At 44.5% G+C, this 10,566-nt stretch overlaps 1 protein-coding gene across 5 annotated transcripts in view; it reads left to right on the top strand.

Annotated features, from left to right (window-relative positions):
- The window catches only part of LOC110188097 (Shal K[+] channel interacting protein), a 148,085-nt gene that overhangs the window by 125,059 nt on the left and 12,460 nt on the right, over positions 1–10,566 (top strand). For 4 of the 5 annotated variants that reach the window (XM_086829893.1, XM_086829891.1, XM_086829890.1 and 1 more), the window contains exons 3-8: positions 3,706–4,107; positions 4,526–4,824; positions 4,881–4,930; positions 5,219–5,325; positions 6,689–6,775; positions 7,790–7,846. In XM_086829893.1, the coding sequence (XP_086686019.1) occupies positions 3,706–4,107; positions 4,526–4,824; positions 4,881–4,930; positions 5,219–5,325; positions 6,689–6,775; positions 7,790–7,846 (1,002 nt within the window). The remainder of the gene's footprint in view (positions 1–3,705; positions 4,108–4,525; positions 4,825–4,880; positions 4,931–5,218; positions 5,326–6,688; positions 6,776–7,789; positions 7,847–10,566) is intronic. The other variant, XM_086829894.1, reaches the window with a different exon arrangement.

The raw sequence follows: 10,566 nt of genomic DNA, 5'->3' as shown, positions 1-10,566 counted from the left end.
GCAGCAAGTCGAGTGGCCGGCAGCCAAGTTTGCGGAAAAAATGGACAGTGGCACGGAGAATGAGTGTTTCAGGGGGAACCGGGCCTAATGAGCAAACCGGAGCTGGCGGCACGGACTTAACGCCACTTGCGAAATCACATGTCAAAAGTTATTAGCCCCGGCGTGTAATTTGTGCCGGGCTGATTACCGAAATGTACATGACAACAAATAAACAAAGTCATTTGGCGGCGGCAATAACAGAATTCGCTGCCAAAAAGTTGCGATGCTACACGCCCTTTACTTAGCCGCTGTCATTGCCAAGAATCCTGGGCCAAAGTCCCAGGACCCGCTCCCCCTGATTCACGCTGTCAATATATGGTGGCAACATATTTCCTCGCTTAATATTTTTTTCTCTGTGCTTAGACAAGTTTCGCTTTGGCTCCTGTCGCTATTGCCGTATATGTTGCTGTCTGCGAGGACGTGAGGGCGTTAAACTCATACATCACTTTGGCCCAGCTTCCAGTTGCCGGATTTTACGATATCCTCCATACATGTCCTGGGATGTTGCTCCCTAACTGACTGCCTTCTGCCGGATTGGTCTTGGTCTGGCGCGTTTTTCTCGCACCGCGATGTGTGTCAAGAGTTGCCAATAAAAGCAGCCACCCAACCCGATCCCGCTGCTCCTGCTGGGCTATTGAAAATGAATTTATAACGCATACGTCATGTGAGCCAAGGCGGAGTTCGCAGTTTATTGCATTTGTCGCTGGCATTGCAGAACTTCAATAAATTATTTTATTGCGACAGTTATTTTGCTTGCTTTGCTCTCGCAGTCGGTTTTTATGAATTCGTTCAGTTCAGCTCGCAAACACATCGCAGCCGTATAACCATGAGCATAAGTGCGATATATGTGTGTCTATAAGTTTATCCATCTGGCAGGAGCTAACTTTCTGTCAGCTCGCATTTCCGTTCGCTCTCCACTCAAGTCGCCACTTCCTTTGGCAGCAAAATTGCAAATGACTTTATGAATTTGTTCTTACGACTTGGACAAGCTCTGCCCTGATGACCCCTGAAAGGCGAAGGGTGTTATATGTAGTTGTCTTCAACCTTATCTCGGAATGAAATTGATTCCGCACTGATGCTGTTACTGCGAGGAGACATAAACTTGGAATTGCATAATAAATTTGTGCACGCGCATAATGAGAAGCTGAATGATTTCCGCTCAAATATTGCTTACAGGAAACGGCAGACAATTGCTACAAGTGCGAGTCAAGTCAGTTTATAAGGCATAAAACCAATGTTGATTGAAACGAAGACAGCTCCGATCCGACCCGATCATTTTGCGGCCATGTCAGGAGAAGGCACAAGGACCCCCCAACAAAGTCCCATTTCAATCGAGCATTAAACACACTTTGTCAGCCATAAAGGGCGAAAAAAACACTTTCGTTCTCCCCTTCATCAAAAGTTGACACTTTCCGAGTTAACCTTTAATGAAAAGGCCAAACAAGGCAGCCACCTCGAGGGCTCATTGTGAAATTACCCAAAGCATAAAGCAGGAGCAAAAAAAAAAAAAAGAAACGAGGGAAAAAAATAAGAAAATGGAACCCGACTGCCTGTTAGTATGGCCAAAGGCTACAAAACTCTCCCTTTTCTCTGTTGGCATCCTAGTCAAAGAGGCAATAAGTAGCAAAAATTACGCTAAACGTGGCAATTTCCTCGCAAATTGCACAATATATATACATATATACAAAGCCGGTGCTCCTAAATACGCATGTCTGGGCGGGAAGCTCAATTTAACTATGAAGAGGAAAGTTTTTTGGGCTACAAAGCCGGAGCTTCAAATACCCTATACTAATATTTGATTTAATCAATTATTCTAAATGTGACAAAGCCACATTTTTTTCTGTCAGAACTTTTAATTACTGTTGTATCTTGGTTCTCTTTTTATTTGTCACAATTTCTGTTTTTAAATACGAGTGAAATATAAATAAGGAATTTATATTAATATAATATATTATTTGCAATCAGTATGTGTGGTATTTTTTATTAGACTACATTTAAAATAAAAGAAATACTGCACTTCATATCACCTAAAGTATTACCATTTGCATATGGTGTTTTGACTTCAAAGATTTTTGTAAATGTTGGGACTAAAATGTAAAGTACTTTTTTTATTTAGAAGTGAAGTGATTTTTGAAGTAAATAAAATACACTTATTATGCTATTAAGGTGATGTATTGGTTGAGACCTTTACAAAAAAGGGCATAATAAGCCCCATAGAGCAGCGTGGCAGGTATTTTTCATACGTCAAAGTACAACGCACCCATAACGACGGGCACTCTGCAGATGCCCAGGTAAAATAGCAGGCCAGGTGGCAAGCTGAAGCCTGTCAATTTCCCCATGGCCCCACATGACGCGACAAAGAGGAGGCACGACATGAGGCCAGGACCAGGGCTCATGCGGCTGCGGCAAGAATCGGGCGATATTTTAATGCGTGTCATATTTGATTGATGCCATCGCGCGGGAACAGAGCGCCAGAGCCGTGGAACAATGTCAAGCGTTTAACATTGCCCAGGGCGCCACTCAAAGTGTCAAGGCAACGGGCAGGGGCAGCCCCCGACTGTCTCCCCTAACCCCCTGGTTGCCACCCGCGAGTTACCTTCACTTCCGATTCGCTTTTTTCGTCCTGCGAAATTGCCCCTGCAGGTATGCAATGGAAAAGTGCGTACGGGAAGCTCATTGTTTGTCGCTGTGCTGCGAGTGAGTGTATGGTTGTGTGAGTAAGTGAGTGAGTGAGAGTGCCTCTGCTTTATGTAATTTAACTTGGCAGTTTGTTAACAATTTTATCAGGCCCGAGATGTAGCTCCCGCCGAATGGCTACGCCCTAAACACAAATGTGTATGCCAGGGAGTAGCCATAATTTATGCTCAGACTAAGTGCATTAGGTTTCGACTGTTACTGCTTACTGGTACGAGGAGCTCTTAGTTCTCTCCCTCTCCAATGGCACTTTCCCCCGGAGGCAGACTCAATTATTTGTGGCAATTGACGGCGGCAGTTGTGCCAACTAATTTGACTTGAGCGGCGCATATTGTAGGCAAACAGGGAAACCTGCATACACAAGGACTCTTATTTAATTACGCCAAGAGGAGTACACTACCAGGCAAAATGCTATAATTGTTGAGCAATCTTGGGCACATTATAAAGGGAATTACTGATAGGTTTATAAGTACTATATACTAACAAACTCTTTCAAAATAAATGTTACTGAAAGAGGTATCTTACTGTATGCTTTGACTAAGTATCAGTATGGCTATAATAAAAATAATCATTGTCCCAACATTTCCCCCAGTGAATCATCTAATCTGTTACCTGTAGCCAAGTAATTGCCCCTTTTGATTAGTGGGATAAGCGAATTAACCCCCGTCAATTAGTAATTATTAACCCGGTCAGTAGCCAAACCGCTAACCCCATCCAACGCCAACATCAATATAGCATCATTAACCGCTCTGTCTCTGTGTATTTTCCAACCTTCACCACCACAACCATTTCCATCTCCATCTCTATAACCATCTCATCCGGTATTCATCCTATTAGCCCCACTGTAACCCGCGCACACATTTTGCATTCATAATCCCCGCATCTCCTCAAGCGTTCTCTCCCTACTCTTCCGAACTTGGCCAAGAGTCCGTTCTTACCTTTCTCTGCTGCTCGTTTCTCGCTCTTTTGCAGGATGGACAACGTGGCCATTTAGAGGGCCTGGCCTCCGTCTATTGTGAGCTGCTAATGGCTCCCTTCGGGGACATTCTCAGCGCCATAGAGCGGGCGCGCCAGGCGGCCTGGGCGGAGCGGAGTCCGCTGCACGGCGTCGGCGGCCAGCTGCTGGGTGGCGGCGGTGCCGGCGGCAGTGGGGCGGGCGGCAGCACGGGGAGCGGCAGCGGCGGCGCGGCCAGTGGTGGCAGCGGCGGCAGCAGCGCCGGCTGCGGTGCAGGAGGCAGCGGTGGCGGGAGCGGCGGCGGCGTCGGCATAGGTCTGCACCACCGGCAGCAGCACGGCCATCGCGGTCACTCGATGCACGGCGCCGGTCTGCCCAATAGTCATAGCCAGCCCATTTATGTGCCCGGAAAGTACTCGGTATGTATGACGATGACCCGGAACCACCACTACCTCACAACCCCTCAGCCTCATTCTCCCGACACTCCACTCACTCAACAAAAGAAAAACCCATTTGAGGCGTCACCCCCACCACCCCCCAAGGAAAATATTTACAAGATCCGAAATGAAAACAGAACGAAATTTCCACCAAAATTGATGTTGGCGTTGCAAAAGTAACACAAAAAAAATAAAAAGAAAGAGAAAATGAAAATGAAAACCATTAAGCATCTATCCGAATAAATCTATTTAATTGTGTGTTAAAAATACTGTGTAAATATTTTTTGCTTGCTTGAGTACTCCACTTTCATTTGCATGCCAATGTAGTTGTGTCTCTCCCCCGTAGAGTATCCAAACAAGTGACTAATTTTCCACCCTGATCCACCCCCATCTCTTGCAGCCCTCGAGTTGTCTGTCCGACAAGGAGGAGGACGAGATCTACGGCTTCGGCTACGGCGTCTTTGCACCGCGAGTGGCACGCGGCGGATTGACGCAGCAGCAGCAGCTCCTGCAGCAGCAGACACTGCAGACGCAACAGAGCATTCAGCAGCAGCAACAGCAGCAGATGCAAATGCAGCAGCAACACCAGCAGCAGCAGCAGCAGTTACCAATTGTGCCAGGACAGCCGCAGCAGATGGGAGCGCATCAGCACCAGACCCTGCCTCCGAATGTCGCCCACATGAACTTTGTGCAGCAAAAGTGAGTGTTTTCCTTTCTCTGAAGGACTAAATTAATTCAGAATCTCTCTTCTACAGCTGCCTGAGTCCACGATCTGCGTACTTCTATGAATTTCCACCGACAGCTGGTAAGTTAGGGAACAAGAACAAGCATATCCTGGCAGAACATTGTATTTGCTTTACTTTGTCCTAACAAAATACTTTACCAGTTAGTTACTTACTTGCTTATTTATTAAGTTAAACAAAAATGGCATTTGGGCAGGCTTTCGTTTAAAATTCTATCCAAAATGTTGACTCCCGGCCTGTGCAAGGATATGCAAATGTGAAAAAAAGGGAGATAATATGTAAATCAGCCGCCGCCAAGTCGAATTCCCTCACTAATTCAATTTTCTTTCATTTTCCATCGACTTCTCCAGAGGGCCGCGAGACAAAGAAACGCACAACGCTGGCCCGACTGCTGAAAGGCTTGAAGACTGTCAATCGACGGGATCGGAACAATCAACAGAATGGCGCCCAGGCCAGGGTAAGTACTCCCCCGAATGCCTTTTCCGATTTCCCCTCCGAACTGAAACTCATTTTCGCGCTTCGTTTTATGACCGCAAGCAAATTGTTTGTCCTGTCCCGCAAGTTCTGTCCCCAGCTCCCATCGCTCCAACTTCGGTTACAGCTACGGCAACAGCCTTTCATTTGAATCAACTGCTGCGGTAATTCTTTCAATTTATTTGCTCGCATTTCGTTTGGATTCCTTTTCCTCGAATATCCTTCTTCTAGGCTGCCATTTTATGACTTTCTGCGTCTTGACTCTGTACTCTGTGCACTCTGGAAAGCACTGGGAAAGCATACTTAATCTTGGCCCTGGGGACATGTAAATTTTTATGCGCCCAGCTTCTCCTTTTGCCAGCTGAAAAGGTTAAAAATGTTTTGCCAGCGGCCATGTCTACATTGCCACTTCTCATCCTGGCTGCACCTTCCCTCTATCCTCTATCCGCTATACCGTTTCCTTTGCCTTCGAGTTGCTGTACTCGCTTTATCTGCACCGCTCACAAAGGATTCATTCAGCGCCTTTGATTAGAGCAACCTTTGGGGAAAAGCATCAGAGACGGAGACGGAGATGGACCTGGAGCCAGCTGCTACGGGGCTGGCGCAGGCGGCACTATTCTTGAGCCTGGCAATGAAACTGCGGCCGGGAGCAGAGATAACGTGGAACAGGACGGCACGCTGCTCATAAATAAGCAAGGACATGCATAAATTTTTCACAAGCAGCGCAGAAAAGAATAAATAAAGGAGAAAGGAGAGGAAAAAATATAAATAATAAACTGCCGGGGAGAAAAAGGCGCACAGCTGAGAGAGAGAGAGAAAAAAAACAGGGAGCCCGGCCAGGACCTGCTGCAGATAAGCGCAGGAAATGACTAAGGATATGTGCCTAAGTAGCGGCATCCTACTCAGCATCATGGCCTTTCAAAATATAATTAAACAGCACTCACCTGGACCCTGGGTCGGGGCCATGTGTTCTGTTCTCTCCCACCTGATTTGGTATTTATGATAAGAAAACAAACGCATTAAACAGCTACCCGAGAAGGGTCGAAGGGCGACCCTAACCTGACCCTTGACTCGTTATTAATTAAAAATTAAAGCCCCGCTGAAAGGTGTGAAATACAAAATGGCGTCCTAATGGCGATAAAGCACGATGCTGGCTGTGGCCCCCTTTCAAGGAGTCCTTGATTTATGAGCATCCTTTCGCCATTTCCCATTGCCCCATCCCCTTGCGTAACCTTTGTGCATACTTGAGAAAGTTAATAAGCCAGGCGATTGAGCCAGAGCCTTCGCTGGCCTTAAAATGAATTTAAAACTTTGCCCTAAATTGATTCATTTTCGCATCCTTGCAGGCGGCCAACGATCGTCTGAGGCACTTTCAAATGATAAACGGCGGCGCTGGCGGTCAGCAGCACAGTTTCGAGGAGACAATCCACAGGGTGAGTACTAAAGGCAAAAATAATTGGTATCTATACGGAAAATAGTGCTACTTTGAAACAGTTTCAAGTAATATTTATTGTAATTAAAAGTAAAGTATGAAAAATATAGATTAATAAACGAAAATAGTAAAGTATATGAAGAGGTTGCACGTAACAATTGTTACTCTTCGTCAAGCTTAAGAACTATATTTTCCCTGGTCTTTGTCTATGTAACAATGTGTGTGTGTTAGTGGAATGTTTGGTTTGTTAGAATGGCTAGAATAGTCGCATAAATATTTATGCTGCAAATTTAACAAGCTGCTGTTGCTGCCGGTGTTGCTGCTGCTGTTGCAACAGCTGCGACAGCCAACAAAATTTTTACTTGAACAACAACAAAAAATTTGCACAAACTGCAACAGCAGCAGCAACAACACGCTGCAAAGTTTCGCAGCCAACCCTGCGGAGGCCCCCCTTTTTGACTGCATTTGCAATGCAATTTCAACACGAAAGCTGCGGCTGTTGCTTTTGAGCACGTTTACCTGTAATGGCATGCCGGCAGCACCAACACCAACACCAACAACTACAACAATTGCGGCAGGAGGCAGCCCGAGAAAGAGGATGTGGATGTGGATGAGGAAGTGGCAGCGTGTGGATGCATGCAACATTTAAAAGTTCATTGCCGTCAACATTCATTATTAATGACAGCGCGCACGGCGCCAAACTAAAAACAAGCAGCAGAATGCAATCAACGGCGACAGCACCAGCAGCAGCAGCAGCAACAACAGATAGACAGACCTGCAACACCTGAAGCAACAGCAGCTGTAATGGCAACAACAATAGTTAGCAAATGCATAATGCATAACCACACACACTCTGGCACACTTCTCTTGAAAACACCCCCCATTCGGGGAGGCCCCTTTCCATTTTTGCAACCCCGAAAGTATACTTTAAAATGTTCGTTTACCAAGAAATTAGTTGCCGCATCCATAAATAAACAAAGTCACTCAGTAAACGACAACAATTTTCCAATTGCAGTTAAAAGTACAGGAGGCCATGCGGAAAAAGGAAAAATTCCAGCGTGAACACGAGGAGGTAAGTGACTCGAAACATTTCCAAATATATTTAGATACTCGCATCCCGGCCACTGCAACCGCAAAGAACCAAGATTTATGCATCCAAGATGTCCATTCCAAAAATTGATAAATGCGAATGGCAAACATTTGCGTTGCTGTTGTTGGCCAGGGATAAATCAAGCCTATTTGTTCCGGGCACTTTTCACATATTAAATAAACATAAAACACTCTCTCGGCCCAAAAGGGTGAGCAAGACGATCTGGCAATTTCAGTTCCTTTTGAAGGCTGCTCTATTTATTTCACAGACTCCGTAGACTTACATTTGCATGCACTAAATACACAAGCAGAAGGAACTGTTGCAATTGTACAGGCCGAAAGGTTGTGTTTGCCCTACAGCTCAGGTCGTGTATACAGTGCGTTTCGGTGTGAGAATGCTTAGGGAAATATTTCAACAACATTTACGTTATATAAATATTTCAAATATTAGGGTTTTTACATCGGCTAGTTATGAAAATTGGTTGTATATTCAAGCTATATTTTTAAGGAAAAGAAGTTAATTACATATTATTAGAAATTAAAAGGCTTTAGTATAATAAAAACAACTTAAGGATTCCTAAGTTTCGGATGAAACACATTAACCATAAAAACTGGCCTCATAAAACGTGTGTTTCGAACTTTTCTCTTTTAATTTTTCCCATTTTGTCCAGCCACACTAATACAAATTTCAGTTAATTGTCAAAATAAATATATACGTACATACGAACGCTCGCAAGCGTCTTATATTTGCGTCATGCACTGTTTGAGTTCTTATTTGTATTTGCAATATAAATGCTACGACTTCTGCATGCACAAGCCAATTAAAAAAGCTATTAAAAATATTTGATATAAAAACAGCAATTATTCCAAGGCATAAAAGCCCGAAGACCAGGCCGAAAGAGCTCTGCCCCAGTCCCAGTTCTCGCCACTTGGCCCTCCAAATAAATGTGCGAGCAAACATGCAAAACAGACGCAGACAAAATGTTAAGCACATAGATACACACCAACACTGGCATTGCCACCAAAAGCAGGGCCAACAAAAAAAAAAACAATGAAGTGCAACGTGGCGAATGATAAACTTTTGTCTGTCATACCCAAAAAAATAAAACAAGACTTCCACACTTGAAAATGTTGTCCAAACGAAGGACATGATAAAAATACTCGTTGCTCTGTGTGTGTGTGTTTTTGTGCTTGGGAAGTGTGAATGGATGGGCGTGTCGCTGAAAGAGAGTAACTTATTTATTTATATGCCAAGAGAATTAGTTGTGAACGCAGACCAAAGTATTTCATGTTGACTGCGGGTAACCCCTGGCTGTTCCTGATTCTGATTCTGATTGATAATGTTAACCCGAGATTCACTAGATTTATCTCCTTGTGAATGAGCATCAGATTCATTTAGCATGGACTTAAAATCCAAATCGATTAGGGAACTCATCTACCCATGGCACTCGACGTCCTCAATCAACTTGGCAGCCGGCCCAGTTAATTATGCCAGTTATCAGGCTCAATGATGGATACACAGCAGACAGCAGATGCGGACTTATACACGCAACACACATAAATACGATTGCACTGGGAGAAATAGGGAAGAGTAATACTGATACTCCTTAATTTAAAGCAATTAAGCATATATGGAAAAGTTTGTTAAGATAAGATATAGAAATTCGTACTTGCAAGCAATCATTATAGACTTTAAACCAATTCTCCCTTTTGGTCCTTCGAGCCGGAGCCTTCAGAGATTCCTGTTAATGTTTGATATTGTAAGGGAAGGCCTTTTTTCCTCTTGTGTATTGACATAAACTGCTTTGCTGCACGACAATTTGTCGACTGTTTGCCAGTCCAGGAAAGTGTGTGCTGCTCCTAAGCAAGGGCAATAATTTTTGTGCATAAATGAAAAGCACACAAAAGGTGGGGGTAGGGCGATATAGGTTGGGGTGTCGCATTGTTATTGTTGTTAGTGCTGCTGCTGCTGCTGCTGCTTCTACTGCTGCTGCTGCTTAACTTGTGCAAACAGCATTCTGTTTGTCTAATTGTAATTGCTGTTTTTGCAGAACACCCCTCCTCCTCATCCACATGGAAAGGAGGCTGTTCACGAGCTTGTTTTCCATTTTGGCAAGGAAAAGCTGGAATGGAATTGGGGAAAAAAAGAAAGCTGCTGTTGTGTGTACCTACGAGCAACATGAAATATTTATGATGAGACAGTAGAGGGTAAAAGTTCCTTATATCTCTTTTTTGGGGGCGGAGGGATTTTAGGGGGTTCCTTGCATTTGGCCCAGCAATTAGGCAGGCGACCCCAAGAACCTCAGATGTGATTAGAATGGTAAGGGAAGTTTCCGTGTGTCTTGGCCACGTAAATTTCAATTTGCCAACTGGTGTATATATATCTAGTCAATTGTGTGTACAGATGCTGTGGGTGGACCATATAATACACCGCCCTAGCAATCCGGCAGTGCCATTTGAATGCATTTTTAATGCGGACTGGCCAAAAAAGCTTTTAGCTAATTTTTCAGCGCCCCGCTTTTATTGCCTCTATTTCTGTTTCAGCTTCTGTTCGCTAGCTGGCCCTGGCATGCTTTTCGCTGGCTGCCAGCAGCAGAAAATACATTTTCATATATGCTCTCGGAATTAGTATGCCGCGCACACAGAATGCCATTATGCTGCAGGACACTCAGGACATGCCAAAAAGATATACAAAACGAGAAA

The sequence above is a fragment of the Drosophila serrata genome, unplaced genomic scaffold (genome assembly GCF_035046125.1).
Source record: "Drosophila serrata isolate PLE 108 unplaced genomic scaffold, ASM3504612v1 contig_228, whole genome shotgun sequence".
In the NCBI taxonomy this organism is placed as follows: Eukaryota; Metazoa; Arthropoda; class Insecta; order Diptera; family Drosophilidae; genus Drosophila; species Drosophila serrata.
Note: the sequence above shows the minus strand (reverse complement) of the source record. Positions and strands in the feature narration are given on the sequence as shown.